Here is a 26474-nt window from a genome sequence, read left to right as displayed (position 1 = left end):
ACGTGGGATCAGGGGAAGAGTATGAGGAGCCCTGCCCTGTGGAGGAGGGAGTGGCAGAGACAACCTGTGGTGGACTGACCAGAGCCCCTGTTCCCCTTCCCCCTGTGCTAGTGCAGGCAAGGAGGTAGAGAATCCATGAGTGAAGTTAAGCCTGGGAAGAAGGGAGAGATGGGGGGAAGGGTTTTAAGATTTTGTTTTCTCTCTCATTGCCCTACCCTGATTTGATTGGTAATAAATTCAACTAATTTCCCCAGGCTGGGTCTGTCTAACCTGTGACAGTGACTGCTGAGTGGTCTCCCTGCCCTCATCTCGACCCACAAGCTTTTTGATGTATTTTCTCTCCTGTGTCCAGCTGTGGAGGGCAGTGACTGAGCAGCTTTGGTGGGCACCTGGCACCCAGGTGGGGTCAACCCACCACACGTACATGTACAGAGACAAGGATAAAAGTCTGCTAACTCCCACCAGGCTCAGAAGGAAACATTTTAACTAACAGATAGAGTCATACTGTTCCTGGAAAATTTCCAATTTATATGTGTCTCTTCAATAACGTGGACCTACCAGGAACCCATGTGTTTTGCTAGTCAAAACATTGAGAGATATCCAAAATTCAGCTATCTTGAAGTAGGGTGATATGCTGTGTTTGTTTCTTAACTGGAACAATGGCATAATATGCATATTATACACAAACTAAATATTTTATGATGGTTTTAAGTACTAAAATAATCTTCAATCTCCGAGAAAAAAGCACTTAATACCTTGAGACTGCAATTAGGTAGGCTTCTGTTAAAGTGCTTAACTCTTATCTTAACCAATCACTTAAATCACTAGCATTTAAGTGCTTTGCTGAATCAAGATCTAAAAACTTCATTAACTGAGGTTGAGTCCACACTCAGCCCAGTGTCTAGACCCAAATTCCCAGTCTAGATCTTTGGCCTGGCCTGGCCTGGCCTTCCATTCGGAGTTCCTGATCCATAGTCCAGCCCTACCAGGAGCCAATTTACTTGCAAAGAGACACAGCCACAAGGTTACTCCTTCCACTCAGGAACAAGAAATTAAAAAAAAAAAAACAAAACAAACCCCGAAACATCTACATAATCTCTTTATCAGTTCACAAATTATGCTCATTCAAATTTTGGCATTTCTTCCACTGCAGTGACAAATTCACTGGAATTGTTACAGACTAGTTGTAGCTGGAGCCTACTGACAGCAGTGAGTTCTGTAGGAAACCAGTGTAGTCTGCCAATTGTTTATGACATAAATTTCACTATTTGAAACAGTCTTAATGAACCACATATTGTATTTGAATAAATACTGAGACAGATTGATATGATTAAGAATACATTAATAAAGCATCATTCATTTAATTTTCTAGTTCTTTGTTCGTTCTTCATCTAAAGATTGGCTTACTTCTCTGCAATATTTAAGCAAGCATCTTTTGTCCTTAATACCCAAAGTATTCAAAGTTCATTTCTCTTTAAACACAAATAAAACTAAAGAGAAGGATGATTTCATTTATTTTGTTGACTCATCTTACAATCACTTCTAACTCTATTGTCTGAACATAACAGGAGAAAAATATTTCTACAAAGCCAGGCCTATGTCCTTTGAAGATAGCACAAAAGAGAAGCATTCTTGTTGTGATCAAGTTTTGTGCATGTTCCAGTTTCCTTAACAAGGTTAACCCCACAGTGGCATGCATAACTCTAGTGAAAGGAATAATTTCAGATGTTTTCTCTGTTTTGTTGGTCTATAGTTTATGTGAAAAGGCTGCCCTCTTCTGACAACTTTTCAATTTCTTCGAAAATCTTGACACATTTTTCTAATCTCCATTTATGGTTTCTCCTTTGTTTCTCTGTACATTGCATCAGTAGGGCCGTTATCCCTACTCCTTATGCTCATGTTCAAAATGATATAATGTAGAAATGAGAAGATTAAATACACCATGCAATTAATGTGTAAACTGCATGTATTTAATAAACATGATAAAAATCCCCACCTCTTCATACTCGAACAGTCAAGCAGGAAGCAAGAGGATATCTGGTATTTTGAGCTGTGGTAAAATACTAACTGCCACAGTGCCACACTCCCACTTTTTAAACAGGTGTCATCTTCCCAGTTTTCAGACACACCCTTTGCATGGATCTCTTTATCCACAGCAGCTTGGCAGTATCTGCATAAGCCTTTTAGTCTGAATCCTGACTTACCACATCCCACTTTGCATTGCAGACTGGTCTCAGAACAGGCAGAGTGGGTTGCTTTCAAATGAAATTAAATAGAAACATGCTTTCCAGGAGCACACCTAATGCATTCTGACCAGTGCTGGGGAGTCAGCTCTTACATTCCTACAGTACACAGAAGGATGCAAGGGCTGAAAATAAAACTGGATTTTGATGCCACAGTGCAGAGCCTCCTTGGCAGCTGCAGTAAATCCAGAGCTCAGTGGCACCAGCCATGCAAGCTGCTTCTTACCTTGTAAGAAAGGACAGACAGTTCACTTGAAATTGACAACTGAACACAGAATTTTAGGAGTTACACATTGACCATTTAGTATGAAAATTATATTTACAGTCCCTGAAGCAAGGCCTGTCAGCCAGGAGTCCCTCTCCCACTGCATACTCCAATTGCTGGGCTATCCTCTGCTTTCTCTGTCCCAGTAAGTCTGGCATTCTGGATATGCTCAAAAGAAAGCTTGGAAACTTCAAAGTGGAAAAACAAGTTGAGGAACCAGCTGAGTGCTGTCAGTGGCAGCTGTCATATGCAGCTTACCCTGCTTTAGTACCTCTTTAGGACCCCATGTCTGAAACCTTCCTTCCTGACTCATATCAGCTGGGCTGTATTGACCCATCACTTTCCATCCGGACATTAATGCCTCGTGTGATTATTAATTACCCTGAAATGCTCCTTTAGAAGTAACCTATAACTCTATTTATAAAACTTGCATAAAAAGAGTAATGTTTTTACAGTGCTTCTTCTTCTTAAAAAGATACCTGACCTCCATTCAGCATCTCCTTATTAAATTGCTTTCCACTTAGCTGCATGTACACGGTGTCCTGAATTCCACCATCATATATCTGCACTTCACCTTAAACAAATAAGTAATTCCAATGTGTAATCAATCCTTATCTGAGATTATAAACCAGAGCCTTAACTCTATATAGCATCACTGAAATCAATAAAGCTATCCCAAATTAAACTAGCAAATGGTCTTGTCCTACATGTCTTTGATCTAGACCATTTCAGCCTATAGTGAATTAAGATAGCGATGTAGCAAATCTCCTGATGTAGCATCTCCTGTCTTATAGCCATTGTTTTTCATCCAAGTAAGCTCCTGCTTGCTCCAGTGACTCCTAGCACTTAATGAGTTCCTTGACATATCCTCCCTGTCATGCCATTCCAAACAGTATAAAGAAAAGATGAATTTATCAAATACTAAACAGGTCTTACACACACATAGGAAAACAAGTTTTTATGAGTTTTTTAAACCTGCCACTTAACAATTTAATCTCCCTGTGATTACACAATAAATATAAAAACTGCATTAAGTCTCCCAAGCTTGTTGCATCTGATGGAACCAACTTAGAGCTCATTACTGCAAGTACACACTAATGAGATCCCTTTGGTGTCACTACAATACAGTGGTTAATTACAGAGCCTACATTTACCCATGGGATACATCTTTCTTCCTATGTATAGAGATTCTCCCGTACTGTTTAACAAACTAGATACAAGCAAATTTTGAAAATAATGTTAACAAATTTATCATCACAAATTGGTAAGTGTTTCCATTTTACAGGTGAGAAAATCAAAGCCCAATGGCAAATCACCAGGCAACCCAACAGGGCTTATTGCCAAATACTGAACCAGGAGAAAACTGGAGCATTTAGGGCAGTTGTATAAGGCAAACATTTAATTTCAAATCAAACTGGTCTGAAATTACCTAATTCACCATTTGAGATTTTCACAAAGGAAATGGATTTAGTGTTTTCAGCCGCTTCTGAATTTCCCCAATGACACCTTTTGGTATTGAAATGAGCAATGTTAGTGGGTATTTTGTATTCTGAACACAAATGCTCAAGTGAACTGCAATGAGTCCAGCCTCTCTTCAGCTCTGATGCAGAAGTTTGCTCCACTGAGCCACTACCACCACTTGCTTCAGAACAGGGAACTCCCTGGAAGATTTTTATTTTCTGCCTGACTGTGGCATCCTCTGCTGAGTCTGAGGGAGCTGACACAATTAGTACAAAGTAGCATATGGCAGAGAGCCATAGAAAGCACTGCATTTCGGAACAATTACAGCCCATTTTGTCAGTGCTGGGAGACACAAGGCTACAGTCCAAGTGCTCAGCCACTTGAGAAGTGCAATTATGTGCTGGAAATGCACTGCCTGGAAGAGTCCCTCTTACGAAATAGAAATTACCAGCTAAAATTGGAAATTAGGAAAAGAAAGTTTCTTTCTGTCTCGCGCTGTTTCTTGGAACCTCCAGAGTTATCAACCCCGCTGCTTCTTTCCTTTTTACCCAAAGCTTGCAAAAATCAAGGCAAAAAAATCACTATTCCTGTCCTACATATTTCATAGGGATGTTTAAAATGTGTGAAAATAGAATTCCCTTTTTAAAATATTACCATTCCCTTATCACAGCACTGAGCAACACTTAGTCATGTCTGTATGCCTTCCTGTATCAACAGGGAAAACATAAAAATTTTAGGAAGGTATCTCAGTCCAATATATTTTTATGCTTGAATATCTATGTCACACATTGAAAGATTCTAGTTCCAGGCATTTGAAATCTAGTCTCAGGTCTCTGTCTTTGTTTAAAGGGGTAGAAGTAGCAGGTATTTGGAGCCAAGGTGATGAAAGAAAGGAGACTCAGAGACCTGTTAAGGTCAGACTAGGATAGATGAGAGAAAGGCTGGACAAAAACCTGCAGAATGAAAGAAGTTTCAAAAAACAGTAGTTTCAAAAAACAAAAAAGAGGAGAAATTTTAAAAATCCACCCCTTCATACACATGCATATAAGCAGATAAAAATGTCTTTTCCTGTGTGTCTCCTAATGACTCCCTCAAAGGAAAGGAACAAAGAACTATATAGTAAAATGCTAAAGCTGAGAAAGACACCACTTGACTATATCTATAGTAATTGCCTACAGTAGTGTAATTACTATTTCTATATAATTTTTTTTTAAGAGTCAGTCCATAAGCATGTCTGTCCATAAGTCTGTATACTTTTGGTTTGTCCAGACAAGTAAAAGCATGTGCAATGGCTGGTTCAGGGCTTTGCATGGACTCACCAGCATGCTGGAGCTGCCTCCGGCAGTGAAAACGTGCCTCCCCTGCCTTAGGACACTAAGTTCCATCTTCCTTACAACCCAGCTTTTGATTTGCAACAAAACATACAATTCACAGGTTTTGGACATCCCACTCCACTGACATTCAGATGAAATTGGTTAATAGTTTCAACCAAGCATTGCTGTCAAGCATAGGAACAGAGAGGGCACAGGAAAGAAAGGAAATGGATAATGTGTATGGGATGCATTTGCATGAGAAACCAGTATTGAACACATAAAACAGCCTCACAGTAGAAAAATACACCCATCTGTCCTCCAATCAGTTCCATCAGGAAAGGCAGTCTGGGACAAGAGAACATTTTTTCTGAACTGGAGGAGGGATTCTTTATGTAGCCTTTATTCCTGCTCACATCTCAATAGGTGGAAAGCTGTCATCAGTCTCAACCCGAGCAGCAGCTCTAATTCCAAGAGACCCAAACAGAAACAAAAGGAAAATACATTTATTTCACTTCTAGGTTATTCTCCTCAGACTAGACTTTAGAAATACTTTGTATCTGAAACAACATTACCCTGTCCATAGCTCTCCTTTAAAAAAAATCTTAATGTCTGCAATAGCATTCCTCTACGATGAGCACAAAGACAACAGATTCAAATTGGAAAATTTACAATTGTGCTCACAAATGTTATTGTTCCACTTCTCACACTGAGACATTACATAAAGAGAAAATGTGAATTCGTTTATCCAGTGAACACAGCACAGCAAAACTGTTGTGTATTAGATCCATAGATCACATGTACAGTGTATTAAATTCACTTAGTAGACAGATCATTATGTTTCCATGTAAAAGCCATTACAAATAATAAATATTTAAATATATGTATGACAAATAATGTGCCAGGATTATGCAGATAATTCATATTTAATTCAGTAGTTGCTTCATTGCTAACAAATAATAATGACCAGGCCACTGCATGTTCTCCACCATGATACATTTACTTTACTCAAATAATTTTCCAAACACATACATGTCTGAATTTTTCAATTAATTTAAGCATAAGGCACTCAGAGCAAGTAATGCATATTATCAGGTAGATTCTTGAAAATAAATCTAGCTTATCTCATTTCCTTTCTCATTGCAGTCTTTATCCTGAGGAAGCATCAAAATGTCACTGCTTTCAGAGAAATTAGGTTAGTAGTAGCTCTCTTTTTCATGCACCCCTCTCAGAGCAAGGGATAGGTTTGAAGGTCAGTTCAGTGTTCTCCATCAGTACAAAATCGTATCTGCACAGCTGCAGCCTACAAAAGCAGAAAAAGAAAAAAAAATTACACAACAGAAAATGTTAACTTTAACAGAGAAATATGCCAGTGTTTGAATTATTAAACCTCCAGTATTTATCAGCTCTCAGAGACAGTACTCAGGACAAGAAGTGTCTCCTTGTCTAAGTTTATACCCTATTTCATGCATTCCTAGAGTAGCTTTGGCAGACTGAAAAACAACCAAACATCAGCTGGATGGTACAAAGTGTACCACACTACTCTAAAGTACAAAGACGCAGAATTTCATCCATTACAGCTAATAATCTTCAAATTAACTCTTTAGCAGAATGACCCAATATCTGCACAACTCCTGTTAACTCCTGTAAAGGGCCTGAATAATTTATTTTGAAATCCACAGGTAGGAAAATTTCTCTGCTTTTATTTCACAGGAGAAAGTAAAGAACCACATCATAATATTTTCTCTTTCACTTGCAATGACAGCATGTGTAAGAAAGTTTAATGCAAGAAATTTTTCTTCTAAACATCCAGAAAACTCACAGCTGACTAATATTATATGAACACTTAAAGAGGTCACAAAGGGAGCCATATATACATGAAAATCGTGCTTTTTGAGGTCAACACAAATGCTCAGCCTTTTAGGGCAGAGGCAGGTCACAGACCTACTTTTCATGCACTGTTGTAATGTATGGGGAGAGCTGGTTTGAACAGGCAAATGACTGACATACCCTCCAATGGCACCTCCATACCATACAAGATATGAGATTTATTTTATTTAAAATTATCTTCTCTACTGCTCTGAACTCATAGATGTGGCTATACCACACAGTTCACCTCGGCCTGGGAGGTAGAACACAGTCAAACAGAAAAAGGAGAGAACAGCCCACCAGGCATTTCTGCTGTTGCCTATTATTATGAGATTTCCAACCTGTCTGTATGTGAAAGGACTGTCAGATTTCTACTTAAGAATATGACACCTTTTAAGGTCTCCCAGAGTTATGACAGTAATTTTATGACTAAGAAGATCAAGACAAATTCTGGTGTTCTGTATAATGCAAAGCATAGAATTTCATCCAGTCTTTCATCAACAATTTGTTTTGATTTGAATTCAATGTTTCACTATTATAGTATTTTTGTGTTATTATTTATATCTAACCACAGGGGAGGAAACAGCCAAACCATAATGCCGAATTCTAGAAATAAAAGCTTATGTTTTCCAACATATTTTATCTCATTTGGAGTGCAATCCATCTCCATCATGATTCCTGAGTAACAGGAAAGCCTCACAGGAGAGTAGCCCTGAGCAGGGGGCAGATTCACCAATAAGGAGCAAAACACAAAATAATGTTTTTGTTAGGTGAGGCTTTTTTAATCCCTGACCCCATTTGTCTTCTCTGCTGTCTACTAAAAAGCATGAGCATGCCACACTTGTTCAGTAGAGGTATTTACAAGGTGTTCTTTTTATTATCTCTGTTCTTGTTTTGCTCAAAAAACCCCAGAGGTGTCTGGGCTAAGTATCTTTGAGACATTCACCTTCCCCATCGATTGAGTTGGAACTGACTGACAGATTCACAAGCTTTTTTAGGATGACTGACACATGGACATGCACAAGTTAGCAAAGCTTTCTGGTTTTATTGGTGAGCAGAAATTATTTATCTCAGGGATCAGAAGAAGAGTATGAAAATTATGTGTACCTTTCAGCACTCCCATTTTCACACACCATGTGTGTGAACAGTGGACCAGCCCAGCAGACAATTGTCAGTGATACTCCCCAAACTCCCACAGTTTGCTATTAACCCAGACCTGGGGAGACTGAGACTCCTATTGTCTTTTATCCCTGCATCTGTCCCCTGGCTTTTATCTACTTCTTTGTTAAGAATAATTTAAATATTTTTAATGCAGTTTCTGGTTGATCATCCTGTATTCAAGTAATTGTTGTAATTATGTGTAAATAAGGTAAATATAGGTAGTTATAATTATAATGAGCAATTAGGTAATTATACCAACCAATAGCACTGTAACATCTGCATTTAAATTACCTTCACATGCTGATTCAATAGAGTATTTTTCACTGCTCTCTAGAAGTATCTAACATGCCTCTACAGCTGCAATCTGATGAGGATCCACATGAAGGACTTTAGTGGATCCTATATTAAAGCATCTCAAGTGCATCTTACTTTTAAACTGACAAGAGTCAGACTAACAGGAATGAAAACTCAAACCCAGTAAGGGCTGTTCACGGAAAATCTCTCTTGTTTGCTTGCTAGATCATTATCTGAGAAAGTCCCAACTGCTGACAGGCTTACATGAAATATATCTTCTGATTTATCACCATTGGGCTGAGAAAAAAAATTGGAATATGATTTAGAACTTTTCACCCTCTCTCATCACCAAATGCTTTCAAATAAAATCATGCCATTTTCACCTGAGAGCTTGAAACTTATGGCTTTCAATAAGTTAATACAGTCAAATGTAGGTACTTTCTGGGGTACTATTTTGATTACTGAGTGTTTTGTTTCTTCCTAAGTCTCTCCCATCCACCTCCTCCTCTTTCGCAGTAAATCTAAAATAGATTAACTTAAGAAGGTTTCATAAGTTTTGCAAAGTATCATATCCAATTCCTACTAGGCTATTATCATACACCATATAAGGAATCCTCAAATGTTATATCTCAAGTTAATAAAATATACTGACTTAAGACTTACTAAGTATTGTAATATTACTCTCACTCATTACTCATTTGTTATTACTTATTTGATAAGCATTTTTAGGTTTTTATTTTAAATTCTGAAGTTCTTGAATCTTTTTTCATAAGAAACAAATTAACAACTCTCAAATAAAGTACTTGTGCTACTCCTGTATATTTCTTAGCTATTCCATGTAATAAGATGCAAATGCAAAATTTTTTTCACAAGATGCAAATGCAAAATTTAGTTGCTAGTATTACTGTACAAGTAAATTTGGAGAATTAAAAAATGAACGTACGGTAACACTGCTGAAATATTTTAAACTAGAATTAATAAAAGCTTATTAATTACACTCAATTACAAAAAAAAAAAATGCAGATTATTTAATTTTAAGTGTAAGCAGACACAGACTGTGTTCTGGTTTTAGAAGAACTTTACCTTCATCAACAAGAACAGATAAACTATTCCAGCCACACAAGCAGCTGAAGTGCTCCATTTCACACCTGAGTGTGAAAAGCTATGTACAGACACATGAGTAAAATCAGAAAATTGCTTAATAAAATTTATCCTATGGGGGAGAAGTTGAGGAGGGGGAGTTACACCATGCAGGTGTAAGTCAGGCTGGTCCTTGAAAGCACAGCTGTGACAATATATGTGACACCTCCATCTACAAGGTGCTGTGCACTAAATGTTAATGTACACAGCAGCTCTTCCACAAGACAAATTTGATCATCAGGAGGATGAGAAGAATATTCATGCACTTAGGAATATGCAATTAAAAAAATTAATGCAGGGAAATACACGTTACTGAGAAAACATCCTGAGTATCTTAGTTGATACCCAGCTGTGATACATGAAAAACACTCACCTTTTTGGGTTATTGAGAGATTTCAGCTTCATCTGAAGAATCCTAAGCTTGTGTTTTGGGCCTATCAAAGTCTTCGTAGAAAAGGTCAAGGAAATTTTTGCTATTTTTTCAATGTCTTGGTGAAATCCAGTTAGTATTTTGACTCTTTTATATTGCTGAAATGTTGAAGCTTCACTAAAGAAAAATATTTAGTCAGACTTTTGTTATCTGAGTAATAGTCATTGTTGCTAAGCATTATTTTTAAACTGGGAAATCTTGTGAGATGTATCAACTTTGAGCATTCAGAACAAGGACACCTGGAACAGGATTCAAACCAGTACCAAGCAAGGACCTGGAAAAAGGATCATTTCAGTGTGAGGGCATTGCCCTGACACTGAGCCACAACCAGGAAATGATGCCATGGCCAAGTCTTAACAAACTCAGGATAGTTTTTCAACTTACAAGCTAAGAAGCTAAGAGGTTTAGAAAACTCAGCAAATTAGCCCCATAAAGTGATAAAAAAAGATTTGAAGACAAAGCAAAACATACCTATTCATCTGTGACTCTACTGTGTTTCCAGCATAGTCTGATATTTTAACTTTAATGAAACCTCTCCGAATGCTTTTATTCCAGGTAGTAATGTCCAGTAAGTAGTTATGCACTGCATAAAGAAATAGGAAATCATAAGCATCAAAGAATGATCTCAACAGGAAACCCTGTTCAACTTATTCACTGGTAGATGATAGGAATAGTGACTCAACTTTTATGCTACCAGTTCAAAGGAGAATAAAAACTGACCTGCTCCTGACCTGCCCTGTGCCCTCAGAAACCCTGACCTGGCCTTCTGTAGCCATCACAGTATTGGAACCACACACCTTTACCACTCCCAGTCAGGACACCAATTAAAACTTTCTTTATTTTTTGGCATATTGCTTATTACCATTCTCTCCTAAAAGACCAGCCCTCATATGAGGCCTTGTCTTGTTCAAGTTTACAATTTCACTTCTTTTTAAGACCTTTTGTTCATTTCTGTTTCCTCAGGTTTCCAATTATCTAAGAATTAAGGCTTTAATTAATAAATACACATTTTTCAGACTGGTTTATTTTCCTTCTTGAGTTTGCATACTTTTTTCTTCTTGATTTTGCATATTTTCCCTTAAATTTATACTGTCATTACAGTATTTCTTATTCTGCTCCATGTGTCTCCTCCTATCTTTGATAATATTTTTCTCCCTCTTTTTTCCCTTCTATCAGCACCAGAGAGGGGCAAGGGAGAACAGTAGTAACAGTTTGGGTTGAGTTGAAAGACACTGAGAAGAGGAGTTATTTTATGTAAATTTTATGTAAAAAATATATGTAAAATCCATCACTTCATTCACCTCTCCTCAATCCTTTGGAAGATACAGTGATGACAGCAAGCATGACTGGGACCATGTGTCCCTGGTCACAAAACTTGCCAAGATGATGGACAAAACTAACGGGAGAACCTAATTTCACATGAATTCCTTATAAGCCTATCCCCATATCTCAAATCAAAGAACTCACACATAACTAATTAGAAATGTGTATTGCACTTGTTCAGGGTGCTGAAGTCTTTTAATACAAACAGAAATTGGATGAGAATCTAGGATGGACCTATATGGATAGGTAGATATCTAAACTGTGCAGCCATGCACATGAGAGCTCATTCCCACAGAATATAACTCTGAAGCAGTCACTGTTTTACTCCTGGGGAGACATGGAGTAGCTTTAGTTGACTGTGGGGTGATCTCCTCCGGGGGTGGAACATAGAGGAGTCTCTTTTTGTTCCGCACCCTGTAGATACAATATTGCTGGTAGCAAGAATTTCTCTTGCTTCTTTCCAGTCCCGTGAGATACTTTTCTCTCTCACGAAGAGATTAGCAGAGTTCTATAAACTATGAACGCCTGCGACCTTGCAAAGCCTTGTTTATAGTACCGTAGAAAAATATTTTGACAATGGATGTTTTAGGATTTTAGCCAATCACCCCAAGGGGTGGCTGATCCTTTGACCAATTAGACTATGAAGAAAAAAGTCTATAAAAGAGTTTGTAAAATAATTAAATAAAGGAATCTTGGTGCACAATTCCTGCCTGTTGGATCTCTCTTCTCCTCCCTACCACTGCGGGACACCGTGATACCACCCAAGGCAGTCTCGGCTCCCTTTCCTGCTCTCTGAAAACGGGAGCATCAATCCCTCTAAGCAGGTTTTATAAATCCAGCTTTTGCCTTCCCACTTGCTTCTCATTTTCTGTCTTCCTTCTTCCTCTTGGCAGTCCATCCCACTACTTTTAAAGTTACATTTCTTTCCCGTTTACACAGTATTACTTTTTCCTCTGCCACCATCATTCCTCTTCCAGTCTGTGAACTAACCCCTAGCTCATGTTTTTTTACATCATTTTACAGTGGCTCACACTAACTTGCTACTTTTAACATGCCTCAGATCACTCCAGATCAGCTAAAAAATAAGTCATACATTTTTATAAAGAGGTTTTATGTATGTATTTAGTCACTCACTGCAGAACGGGTCTTGGTCCGAGGTATCAAAATAAGCTTTTGTTGGTGAGCTATATGGTATCAACAGTTTTTTCCATCTATCAGCATGATAACCTGAAATTCAAAGTTTAAATATTCAATTTCAGACATTTAGTAAAATCATGATACACATATAATTACACAAAAAAACTCACAAAAATTTGGCTTTAATTTTCCTAAATATCCTCTGAGAAAAAAAACTGACTAGAAAAATGAAGGAATCCTCTGAGTATAACAGACTGTAGTATGCAAGTATTTCATTCCTCTAATATATTAGTATCACTAAAATTATCATAATGTAATAGTAATAACCTCTTTAGTCTAGATACTAACTCCAAAAAGTAGTGCTTTTACACAGACTCCTGCAGAGGTAACAAAAACAAATCCAAAAACATAGCCCACATATTTGCAGAGACCTCTCACAGGACAGCTTTCCTTTCTTTCTTTTGAATCATTAAATATTTTTCAATTCTTTAGCCTATTTGTAGATATTGTTTAATCAAATCTAAAATACTCTGCATCATCCCTAGGCTTATGGATTTAATGTAGAAGGAAAATTATACAATTCCATGATTATTGTCTTTGGGGCTTGATAACAGTCCTTGTTTCTAGAATGGATGATGCTATTCTCCCCCTGTTAATCTCTCTACCTAGACTGGATGAGGAGGGCTAATTCCAGGCTGCATAGCTGCCACTGCAAAGCAGGAAGCAGGAAAGATTGCAGCAGAAGGGTGTTGCATCCCCACTCAGTTCCCAGACTCAGCAGCTGACTGGGGAAATATTTCTCGACCTCTTCCTTGGGCATTCTGTCCAAGTGCATCAGGCATGGCTAATAACCATGCTGGGGAAGTCCTGGAGTCTTTCTATCCTGCTGTAAAGGCTCATTATGGTTGAGGTTTTTTATAAAATAGCACACAGATCTGTCTATCTATGCTTTTTCTTCAAAACTGATTAATTAATATAGGGCGCACACCCTTGTATAAGGATGTAAAAAAAGACAAGACACAAGTTGAAAGTTAGCTTCTAGTTATGTATTTTTAAAATTTCATTCTAAAGTAAAGCCTGCCAACAAGGAAATGCTCAGAAAATTGTAGCTCTTTTCAAGCTGCACCCAGATCCTCCCTAAAAGCAACAAACCCCCAAAACAACTAAAATCCCCTCCAAATAAAAGCTTGATTCCAAAGGAAGAGCCAGAGAAACCACGAAGTTGCTGTAAACATTATTACTCTTAAATAGGAACCACAGGTACTCTAGGGATCATAAGACACTCTTAAAGCCTGAAGTGATGAACTAAGTACAAGCAGTTTCTCTCTAGAAAGGGGAAACACTGAATCCATTCCACACTGGAAAGCATAGAGACCAAAGATTAGGAACGTTCAGCACCTGTGCCTAGCAGAGGTAACTATAAAGTAGACAAACCCATGAACTTTAAACTACTTTAAAAGCAGTACTTTGACTTCCCAGGAAATCTCACCCAGCCCAGAAGAGATATGGTAACACTTACCCAGTACTGGGCAGGACATTGGCTGGAAAGCATCACAATCAACACATTTTCCTCTCTTGTAATCCAAGTAAGAGTCACAAGGATATGTTATTATGTCACACTTGCTTTTCAAAGATGATAAGAAGAGGAAGACAGATCTTTGATGGTCACATTTAAAATAATTAAATCCTTCAGGGAAACAAAAAAAAAAAAGAAATATAAAAAGAATATGTAATAATTTCTATTAATGAAAAAAAGGTGTTGTAAAAGTAGAATCACAGAATGGTTTGGGTTGGAAAGGACTTTAAATGTCATTTTGTTCCAACCCCTCTACCTTGGGCAGTGACACCTTCCACTAGACCAGGTTGCTCAAAGCCCAATCGAACCTGGCCTTGAACACTTCCACAGCTCATCCTGTGGTACATCCACAACTTTCCTGGGAAACCTGTGCCAGTGCTTTACCACTCTCTGAGTGACAGTTTTGGCAAAAAAAAATTACCATGAGGAACACTTCAGAGATTCTTCTCTCTAATTGTCTGGGAAAATAAATTCCTTCCTTTCCTGACAAAGCAAACTATGGGAATTGTAGAGATGAAGATGATGCTGGCTTAAGGGATTCTCCCATACTCACAGAAACACAAGTGGAAGTCTTATGCCTTTGCAGCAGCTCTAACTGGTAGCAGCACTGTGCAGATTAGTAATGGGAAACACTGACAGGAACAAACATATCCACAAAGAGTAAACAAAAATAATTGCCAGCAACCTTGCCTACGATTCATGGAGGTTGAAATAAGAAAAATTCCTCATCAAAAGATCATTTCATAAAACTGTTTTCATCCTACAACCTAAAAGACATTTCCAAAACCAAAACCTTGCTCATCATTTCCAGCCAGGAGGAACCTAAAACACAGGGGGGATGTGGAAACCTTGCCTTCCATGTCATATGCAAGGAATCCTGCCCAAACCACAGGGACACAAACACCTTCCCCCATGCCTTGACCTATATAACCATGGAAAAACATGATCAGTATTTTCAGGTTATATATATAATACAGTAGCATAATTCCATCACACCAATATTAATGATATGATGGGATATATATGTTATAGCAAGATTATTTCAAATATCTTTATTATTTTTCTTTTGCTGCACAGGGATGGAAAAGAAAGAATACAGTCTCAGCTTCCATATCACTGATGAAGTGCAGTGTACATTCAATTCAATTTAACCCTTTTTGATTTGATCTTGAACTTTTTTTCTCATTAAATAAACATAATTTTATTTACCACTAAATAATGTTTTTGGACAACCAGGCTGATCCATTCCTCCATTTGGATAGAAATCAATGGTTCCTAAAGGCTTCTTGAAACCTAGTACTAAAGAAAAAAACATAATGAATGAAAAAAACCATAAACAGAATTATGAAGGCACTTATTTATCATCACATTCACTCCAAAAACCACAGAGGTCTTAAAGAAAATTTTTGCAAGTATACCATTCTTTTTGTACCGTAAATCCAAATTTATCTCATACTATGAGATAAATTCAAGGGGTTTTTTCTTCTTAAGAAGATTATATATGTAAAATACTGTACACAAATGTATACAAAATTGTGTAAGATTCCTACTGCTACAAAAGGGAATGAACAGAAACAGCTGTAACTGAGATATTATTTACGTAAATAAATTTATGAAATTCATATTCTCTCCAGGAACCAAAATTCTTTCCCAATGCAATTTTCATTAGAGTACAATTTTCCATTTTTTGCAGGACATTGGATTCTGAATATTAGCAAATCAAAGTAAGAAAATCTGTATCTGTCCTATAAAAGTAAGCAAAATGCCATGAGTAAGAGTTAATTCAATCTGACCTACCTTCCTTTTTACCACACATTATCTTTATTCACATAATAGGAACATTACAAAAATTGGTACTGTACAGCCTCATATACAAATTTGTAAACTAAAATGCTTAATCTTTAATATTACTAAAGAAACTGATATGAAACTATACAAATAATGGGACAACTGTGGTGTGAAAGGATTACTTACGGTTTTTAAGGAAGAAATGAAACCAGATTAAAGCATAGATGAAGCAGACTTTCAAGTGTTCTTCTTTTTAACCTTACAGTAACACACTTTACAATTTTAAGCAGTGGTTCTGTGGTGTACTAAGCTGATACAGCAGAGTCTGGCTGTCTCAGAAGGGATTAATTCAGTGATAACCATGTGCTTGCAGCCTCTGTGTTCATATACACTTGCACAGCAAAAGAATGTTCATGGTAACACAAAATATACTCCTGCAGCACTACTTGGATGTTACTGAGATCCCTTCTCTTTTGCTTTCCTGCCTTTCCTCCAGCTGAAATAGGCAAGTCAAGGCTATGTCATTACCATCACTATCTGAATGGATTACATCCACAAACTGTGCATCAGTAGGATCCAGTCTCTGCTCTGGTGGTTCTCCAGCGAATGAAGGGCCTGCTGGATCCAGACCTAAATAAAAACAATATTTGCATCATAAATCCTGGGCTCCTTCCGCAGATATATAAAAGACCAACATCTGAGCATTATTCAGCAGTGATTCTTCATTTTCCTGACATAAAATTTAAAAAATAGCACATTTCTTCTCGTTAAATTGTTAAGAAAAGCAAAGATTCCTACTACAAGACTGATCAACCCATATCTATGACTTTCTCTCTCTCCCTAACTAGATGTGCTCATCTCCCATTTATTCAGATGACTATAAATCAACAGCATTGGGGATCAAATCAAGAGAATTCATTTTGTCCTTTTCCCCAGAAAATACCAGATCTATGATACACTTCATAAAACCAAAATGCACAATATAACTGCTCTCACCACCAGAACACAACTAGTCAGACACTCAGGTAGCATATCATTTCACTTAAGTGGCTTTTAGATGTAGCACTCAATTTTCATTTGAGAGACTAGAGGTAACCAGGTTGGAAAATTTAATCTGTAATTTATTTCCTGAAGGCAGACTTTCCCAATTTCCTGAACTGCTATCAGGGCTATATTTTTCCTCATGTATGTCATTAAATATTCAGTTCTCGTTTGTCGATGTCTCAGTGCTCTGACAACAATACAAGGTACAATAGAATATGTGCACTGGGATTAAAAGCCTTACCTGTAATTCTGCCAAGTTTGCCATTATACTTCTGGCCAACAAAACCAGCTATATGAGCCCCAAGACTGACTCCAATCATATACACAGAGTCAAGAGAAGCTCCATCCACCTAGCAGGGGGAAAAAACACCAAAGCCATAGTCACACACATAATTAACCGAACAGAAATCACTAGACTGATTTAGTTTTCATTTTTTCTCAGTACTGTAAGTTATATTTCTAACCTTTTAGCTTTAAAAACAAATGGAAATTACAAAGTTCCTTTCAGTTTGCAATTCTATACTAGTTAAAGTGTAGTAATTACGAAATTCTTTAACAAGAAAAATGTAAAAAGGAAGTTCAAGTCACATTTCTCCTGAAATGTCACACTAGTTAGAAGGGGAGCAGGGAAGGGAAGAGGAAGACATTTATCAGATATAAGAAAGGTGACCCAAAACTATGAATGAGGAAACAAAAATCTTGCCCTGCTTTATCCTTCCAATAAAATAAATTAAAAACATAATACCATTAACAAATACTTATTCCACACAACTGCTGAATAATGGTACCCAAATGCACACTTTAAAATGCCCATTCTAAAAGCAGGCAGTATTCAAAAAAACCCAAACCAAAACCTACTGAAGAACTCTAAAACAATGTCAGTGGACCAAGTTGGAATCCCTGCAAAATGATGGGGTGACACACAGGATCTGGAATATTAATATGCTGTAAAATAAATTAACAAAGGCCTCACAACAGCTTGTAAGTGTGAAGGCAATAGCTGTGGAACACTACAGACACCCCTCCCACCACTTTCAGGACTGTCACTGTCACTGTTTGCCAGGCAGATCTGTAAACAGCAATTAACTTGGAGATTCTCCTTTATAGTCCTATTTAGTTTTTTTATTCCATAACAACAAATCTACTGTTGGCATAATTGCAAATTGCTATCGCTGTATCTAGTCCCAGAGGACAGATTCTGATAGGCTTTCTCTCCTTTCACCTCAGTCCTTCTCAATATGCTGGATGTTTTTTCTCAAATTCCAAGTGAGTATTTTTTTACTGCACAGTATGCAAAACTTCTGAGAATGGCTGAGAAATAAGTGGTGAGAAAAGATGAAAATTCAAGTGACAAATCAGACAATGACAAAAATAACATCATAACATGCTTTGTTCATTTGATCAAGCAATAAATCTGAAGCCCAGTTAAGACCACTGGCATCAACTGTTGTTTCAGCAACTGCCTCTAGAGACAAGAGGTTAATACCACTTTGGAATTAATATTTATATCTTTGCCAGTGGTTTACTTCTCATTTAAAATCTCTATTTATAGTAGATTAATAGTGAAAAGGGTAGTGCAATGCCTTTGTAAAATGTTAGCACCGCATACTATTTGAACATCTCTCCCTTCTTCTCCCCACTGGTGAATTTACTCTTTCCAGAAGACCTAAAACTTCCAGCTGGTTCAAGAAATAAGATGCACTTTCAGGCACATTTCAGTGAAAGGCAAGTAAGAACTCAGGTGAAGTTAAATATGTGCAATAATAACTGCATATAAGGTTAGTAATACCTTTATAAAGAAATGTGATTTGATATTGTTCACTGGACTTCTCTATAGATATATTTTGAATATCCACTCCCACTCAAACCATGCTCTTTAAACTTATTCAGAACAGATGCAACGCTCTGCCTTACCAGCATCTGGTCAACATAATTCTTCAGTATTTCTGCAACTTTTCTGCAGTTTTCCACAGCAGTTATGTAATTCACAGTGGTAGCACCACGATTCCAATCAACTATAATGAGATTAATATCCTCTGAAGACAGTAAAAGCTTCTTCATGTCACCCAGCCATGCTGGAGGAGATCCTGTTGGCCTGAAGCCATGAATAACAAAGACAATTTTCTTGGTTGTATTAAGGTACTCAGATGCAGTAACGTTGTGTTCAATGAGTCTCTCTGAACAATTTTGATTTTCCCTTGTGTATAGGAGCAGCTGAACATGGAGTTCTGTTCCAGACAAAGCATTGCCTATGTTAAGATCTGTAAATTCGGGACATTTTTGTTCCTCATCTGAAAAAGATGAAAATGTTAAGACAGTCATTTGATGAGTTGGACTACCTGAAATACCACCTCTTCACTTTTCATATCTCCTTCTGCTGAAAGTGGACAACTTCTATTTTCTTCACTCTTGACCTTTGGATTGAGGTGTCAAAACATGCACTGAACAAGGAGCAACAGTTTAACTAATGCCTCTGCAGATACCACTATGCTCCTCTGAACCCTTCAAATGCGAAATTACCCTAATTTTTCCTGAACAGTGTAGTTTCTCCTTATAGGTACTAATTAGTAGTCTGTGTTGATAAGATCCTTTATTTCACCATCGAATGCAGGTTCTCAGAATTTTTTCACAAGTGTGTGTTATATAAACAGGAAGGCTGTTGTGGTTGTTTCTTCCTCTTTGGGCCAGAGTGGCAGTGCTGCCAATCCTTAGACCTTATTTGCTTGATCTAGCAATAAGAAATAGCTGCCTGACAATACAGGGATAAACCAGAACCCTTTCCTAGCTTTGGATCACCATAACGACACCATTACCAAGAAACAAAGACAGAAGAAACAAAAGATCTTGTTTGAGGTGGAAAAAATAAGAATTAAGGTCAGTGTACATAATGGCACAAGACAAACAGTAGGATTTAGAATTTCTGTCTGTTCTTGCACAGTTAGGGTGTACCAGGTTAAGCTTGTCAACAAGAGGATGGAGATTTCAAAAGAGTCTAAAAAGATGAAACTTCTCCCCATCTGGTTATCAACATCCAAAGTTCACACTTTAAAAATATCTTTTGGCCTCTGAGGTCACATTGTGTGGATAAACCACTTCAGGACTCTGGGCAGAACACCAACACCTGTCACAGTTCTTCTGCTGTGGCCTCTTAAACTTTGTTATGGTGTTAGCTGGTTTCTGGCCAGGAAAATCTGGGCCCATCTCTTGACTTCTAGTGGGCTACGTTATTTTACACAAGACTTTTGTCTCTCTGGTACTTGATGGCACCATTCTCAAGTCTTCTATCATTAAAGTCTTTGCAAAACAAGTCATCTTCTAGAAAGCAAAAGTGAGAAGGAAAATAGTACCTTCTTAGTTCCTTTAGAATAGTATAAAAAAATAACTTGAATTTCTCAGATTTTTGAATCGTAAGAGAAGCAGTTCTAGCTCTTCTCCTTTTCCCAGCGGGCAGGTCACAGGCAGAACCAAATCCACCACTTCTGAGATGGACAGCAAGCCTGCACCCCTTTATAAAACTGCAAAAGCCAAGTGTGGGCGGCTTACAAGGTATCTGAAATATGTGTTCAGTACTACAGTTCAGGTCTAAGCAAAGATAAACAATGTGAATTATGGCACTCCAGGTGCAGTAAAGATGCTGCAAAGGCACGAAAGGCAAAATTCACTAATTTAGGGAACTAGACCAATCACCTCTAATGCCAAACCATGTATCTCCAAGTGATGCCTTAGGTTTTAACTTTCATGTTTTTCAAATCCTGTACTGCCTAATGTGTAACTCTGAAGTTTCCTTAGCCTGTTAACTTCTGCTCTCTCATGCCTGTTCTCCAAGGACACCCAGACCGTCCCAGGCCCAAAATGTGTAAACCAAAGCCCCTAAAGCAGAGGTCAAGCTTGGGGAAATTACATCATTAACTGAAGCTTTAATTGGAGAACTAACTCTGATATGCAAATGAACCAAACCTATAAAAGTGTGAAGAACTCGTGACCTGTCGTCCATCTTGGGGTCCATTTTGGCAGTAGCCTCTGGGTCCCCAGGGGGTACCTTTGAAGGCCTTTCAAATAAATACCTACCTTTATTCCCTTATTCTTGTCTAGCCTCTGTTTTTAGGTGGCCGCTTCAGTCATCACAAGGACTAGATTGGTCACCTCTCAACAGGACATCACAAAAAACCATTGGATATAGTCCAAACCAGAGCAGGCTTGAAAATACAGAGTGTTAAAAATAGACTGAAACTCCCTGCTGCAAATTGACCAGAAAAAACTTTCATGCCTATCATCATGTATGTTATGACAGTAACTGCAAATATTACATGCAGAAAAAGACAGAATTATATTTCAAAATAAATACCATTGTTTTCCTCATTTAAACACTGAATAATATACATAAATTTTACTGAGATTACCAGACAGGTTATTAACTAACTAGTGATACAGGAAGGCAACTAATTTCATCACTTGGACTTATCCAAGAAGTTCTGAAACTGAAAGTTTTTTGGCTGAAGTGGACTTGAATTTAGTGAAAATAATAATCAAGAACCTGGTAAAATATCATGCATGTGACATGATACTAAGAAGTTAACAATATGTGTCCCATTTGATTTCTAGTTTTCATATATTTATATATGATAATAAAACTAGAATATAAATTACATTACACTAACTTCATCTACAAAGTGGAAATAAAACCAGTCACTTGATTATATTTTCAAAGGTACAACATGAAACTCTCAGTTTTGCCTGATGTGGTCTTTAAATCCAAGTTTAATCACTGACCCCTAAAATTCACTCCTTCATATCTAACATATAAAAGATTCATGCTAAAATATTGCTCTGTATCCCTTTAAATATATTTTTTTTAAATCATTTGATTGGTAGAAATAGAAGATAATTCTTCTAAAACCAGTGAAATGACAGTGAAATAAACCAGACACAGTCTGTTCCATGGGAGTGAGAAATCTATCACAAGGAAATTATTTTAACTGACTAACCTATTTACTAGCTGGCAAATGTCAAAGGAAAGCAACTCGTTTACTCTCAGCTGTGCAATGACAGAAGTTATTCTTTCAAAAGTAAATAGAGAAAAAAATGAAATGACTATGTCTTTCTGTGGAATTAGATAAGACCTACAAACAGATTCACAGATATAATACTTTGAATTGTTTAGCAAGGAGTCATTGGGGGAAGTTTTTCAAACTCCTGTTTCTCACTGAATACTGGAAGCAATACCCAGCTGCCCTTTGTGCACCCTTGTTGGAGTACTCACTTTTTTCTGGACAATCAAAACATACATGTAGGCGTTGGGATGTTACACATTCAGTTTAAGCAAGTTAATGGATAATTTTAACTTTCCTGTTCATGTTTGTAAGCATTTTAATCGTCTTCTGTGGTTGAAGAGGGGAAAATCTTCAGTGTACAGTCTTTTTTTGTAACTAAATTTTACTATTTAAAAATGTAACACATAACTTGAAGATCTAAGCACCTATCAAATCAGTAATAACAAATAAACTCACATTAGTATATTAAGACTATTTCATGATTACATCTACTTTGTACAAAGTGCACATACCTGAGCAGGTCTCTGGGCAAAGTACAGCCAGAGATAAAGTATCAGGCTTGGTTCTATTTACTTTAAAATGAAAACATGTCTCAGTTTCAAAGTTATTGAATTCTTTTTACTAATAATCTGCCCCATTAGGCATAATTAATAAGGTTTTATTTTAATCTTTTGACCAATTTAAATGAAGGAATATTAATTTTTTTAATGTTTGATTAACGCAAAGATTCTACATCACAAGTAAGCTAATGGTTCTTACCTGATTTCACCCAGTATATCAAACAGATGAAGAAACACAATTTCAGCATGTGGAAGTGGAGAAAAAGTGATGTGCAATATCCACAGAAAAGTGGCAAATTGAGTGTTTCCTTATGCTAGATTTCTAACACCACTGAATGACACCAATGAAGTGAGTGAGTAGGAAGCAGAAAGCAAAGCTGTAGTCAAGCTTCTGCAACTTATGACTCCTCCTATTGAGTGACTTCAGCGGGTAGGGTGGTTTCTGGGCTTTGAGGGTTGGGACTGGTTTTTAATCTATTTCCCTCTCTGGCTTTCAGCAGATTTACACGTAAGCAAGTGATGTCATGTATTGCTGACAACTCCTGCATGGGTGGAGTTTAGGAAGTGGGGTAACTAGTGGTGCATCCCATTAAAGATCATAGTGTGGGGGGTTTTGAGTGTGTCACTGTATTGCAATTAGTGGCACTGAGATGGGCAAAAGGAACCTAGAAGAAAAAGTCATCCTGGTGACAAAAGGATCTTCCTGTAAGAACTTGAAAATAATTCTGAGAACTGTGTCTCCAGAGTTAATTTTTCCATATAATTATCATCTGAGCTTTTCCAAGGATTCATTCTCTAATCTAGATTCTGAGACAGTCTGCAAAAGCATCTCTGGCAGAGAGATGGAGCTTAAGAGTCCCACAAACCTCACCCAGACACTGATTTGCTGTGTTTTTTAACCTCATTCCCTCTGTATCCTGGCTGCAAAAGAAATGAAGAAATACTTATTTTTATGAAGCTCATTTATTTACAAATCACTTCACTGGGTAAATACAAGAGTACAGACTACAGGTTTTTAAAGTTTATGATGAGGCAAAGAGGCAGATAAGCCCTGCATTATTCATGTGTGAAGTGTGGATGCTCAGTTTGCCTATATCTGTGAACCAATTATTTCCAGTCCAGGAGAAAGAAAAACATACCATAACCATTCAAGTATGATGTAAATGCACTCTAGGAAGGTTTTTTGTATAGTGTGTCCTTCACAGTTCTTCTAAACATAAGGTGTAGGTTTCCTTTGTTTCCTTACACTACAATTAAGGGGATGTGTGTGTGTTTATGTTTCATTACTTAATTTTGAGTGATCAGTCTCTTCAGCCTTATGAATCTGAGCAGCTCATCAAAGCTGTGCTGCACAAGTTTTTGCAACAGACGGCCTTTAGGAGGTGTCATCAAAGGTGTCTTTTCCACTTTGAATGCAGTCACAAGGAAAAAAAGATGCGGTGTATGTGCTGGTATGAAAATCAACTCGGCTCAACAAATGACCTTTAATTAATTTTTTGCTTCCATTTCTTCATTTGTTTGGAGTAAAGTTCACTATAGCAGCTCTTGTAATTCCTTTGCACTCCCCGGTTGTCTCAAATCTTTGACAGTTTCTCCAATATTACTACAAAAGCACAGCTTTACTGACAACACATATTGCTTAAAACAAGTAATGGCAGAGTCCTCCCTCTCCCTACTTTTTAATTTAGGTTATTGTTACAACAAAAACTTAGTGCACCAAAGAAACCTCCAGTAAAGGAAGCCTCAGCATGCACTCCACCTACAGTACACAAGTCAAAGCACGGAGAGATCAACACTACTAAAACCAAACAGGTAATAATAGCCCTAGTAAAACATTTACTGGGCTTATCCAAGAGCCAATCACCTGATCTCAGAAGAAAATCTTACATATGTACTTTTACATGTACTTAATGCCACTAGTTGTGAATAAACTGCTTAACATTTGTTCTTTTACACAGAAACAGGGAAAAGAGAGGAAATTTCAAGTTTCTCTTGAACTGAAACCTGAAATAAGCCCAGCTTACAGTAATGTTTATATAACCCCCAACGAAATGTTTTCAAAGCCCTCTGGAATCAGTGTAGGGAAAGGACTCCCATACCAAATCAGAAAGTTTTGTGGTATTAATCAGGGTGTTGAACTGCGGTGAGCTCATGTCTCTGTCATGGGACATGGGAATTGTGCTCATCAACAGTGGCGCTTGTGCTTCTGAGAAATTCATAAATCTCAATTCCTGTTACTGGTTACACTGTAGGTTCTACTGCCAGCCCACTGCCAGGTAAATCCTTCATGGCGACTCTGAGTGTCAGGTACACTGACAAAGAGATGCAACACTCCAAACTTCAGCTATCTCCCATCCCGCTTCGCTGCATTGTTGTTATGCCCACTCATTATGCCTTGTGCTTTTCCCACAAGGATGCATTCCTTCTCCCACTGAAATTCAGAGTTATCTGCTTCAAAAGTGCTTTACACAAACCAGTGGAGGATGCTGGCACTGCTTCTTCAGGACTTTGACTGTCCCCCACAGTGCTCAGCACCTGCTGAATGAACCCTGATACTTTTAGGGGAGCCCACAGACTGCCAGCTACTAAAAAATTCTCAAGACTGGCCAAGTATTCAAGCTGAAAAAAAGATATAAAAACTTCATTTTACTACAGCACAAGATTGATTTATCAATAAGAGAATGTCACTATTACAACTGAGTTTATCCCCAGAAGTTTTTGATAAAATAACATCTGGAAACATTAGAGTATGGTTTTCAAGATTAAGATCAAATTCTTACACAAGCCTTGATATGCTGATCTGTGGTCACATGCAAATGGTATTTCCCCTTCTAACCTATTCTCTGCCCCCAGGGATTCCGTAGTGTTGGGAAATCCCATTCTCAGAACAACTCTCATTTCTCTTACACCACTTCTACAGAAAAATTCTTCTCTAACCGCTAAGTTTAAGAGCACTCCTCCCCTTCCAGGCATCAGGAAATCCCACCAGGCTTTTGCAATGCAGTATGTTTAACTATGAAAATAAGCTGTCTAAAGACTGCAAACAAAAAACTCTGACTTGTTGGAAGAAATTTAAGACTAACTGTCTTCTAGAACACTGATGTTTGCAATTCCTGTAAAGTGATAATCCCTTCCTTAATAGGCTTGAGAAGTTGGTAACTAAACCTCTGCTAGAAAATAATGGGCACTGAGGCAATGCACACCATTAATGCTTTGGAAAATAAATTCTTTAATGATTATTTTTCACACTGTTGTCATCAGGATGACTTCTGAAAATGCGCTTCTTTGTAAAACAACACTTTAAAAATATACTTGAAATGCATGATTGAAAGCAATCAGGCAGCTGTGGGTCATAAGGCAGGTGTGACTCCAGCTTTAAAGATCGCAATCATACTCCAGTAATTTTTATTGAGAAGTGAACAACATCCAACACTGTATATGTGTATTTTGTCAGTAACTGTCACAATGCTTTACCATACTGATGAGGGCGGCACATGGGGAGCACAGTTTCTCAACCCGATTTTCATATAATTGTGTAGTTTCCCACTAGTTATTTGCTGCTCACTTGCAGTTTCACTCAGAGGAAAAGGAAATACCCTGTGGCACACACAATTCTTCCCAGGGCCTTGTTCCTGTGCCATGCATGCTTCCGCTGCAAGGCTTGACAACATCAACCTTTTTCTCCCGTCAGCAGGGGAAATCCAGGAAAGAAAAACTGAACTGGGCACCTTAAAACATTGAAGTGTCATGCGACCACCACAGCACGGCCCCCAGCTGGACCTGTGCCCACTGTGTCACTCTGTGCTCTCTCTCCCCCTCACG

General features: G+C 37.7%; 1 protein-coding gene across 1 annotated transcript; it reads right to left on the bottom strand.

Moving 5' to 3' along the window:
- Positions 1–6260: 6260 nt before the first annotated feature.
- On the bottom strand, positions 6261–23102 carry LIPI (lipase I). Its single transcript, XM_069024383.1, has 10 exons — positions 22852–23102; positions 18956–19332; positions 17283–17391; positions 16526–16627; positions 15419–15508; positions 14153–14320; positions 12631–12723; positions 10645–10756; positions 10117–10290; positions 6261–6582 (listed from the first exon to the last, which is right to left on the bottom strand). The coding sequence occupies exons 1-10, from the start codon at positions 22898–22900 to the stop codon at positions 6495–6497; spliced, it is 1362 nt and encodes a 453-aa protein (XP_068880484.1). The 5' UTR covers positions 22901–23102; the 3' UTR covers positions 6261–6494.
- Positions 23103–26474: the final 3372 nt, after the last annotated feature.

This window comes from Aphelocoma coerulescens, chromosome 1 (genome assembly GCF_041296385.1).
Source record: "Aphelocoma coerulescens isolate FSJ_1873_10779 chromosome 1, UR_Acoe_1.0, whole genome shotgun sequence".
In the NCBI taxonomy this organism is placed as follows: Eukaryota; Metazoa; Chordata; class Aves; order Passeriformes; family Corvidae; genus Aphelocoma; species Aphelocoma coerulescens.
The sequence above is the reverse complement of the archived record's forward strand: the minus strand, read 5'-3'. Positions and strand labels throughout refer to the sequence as shown.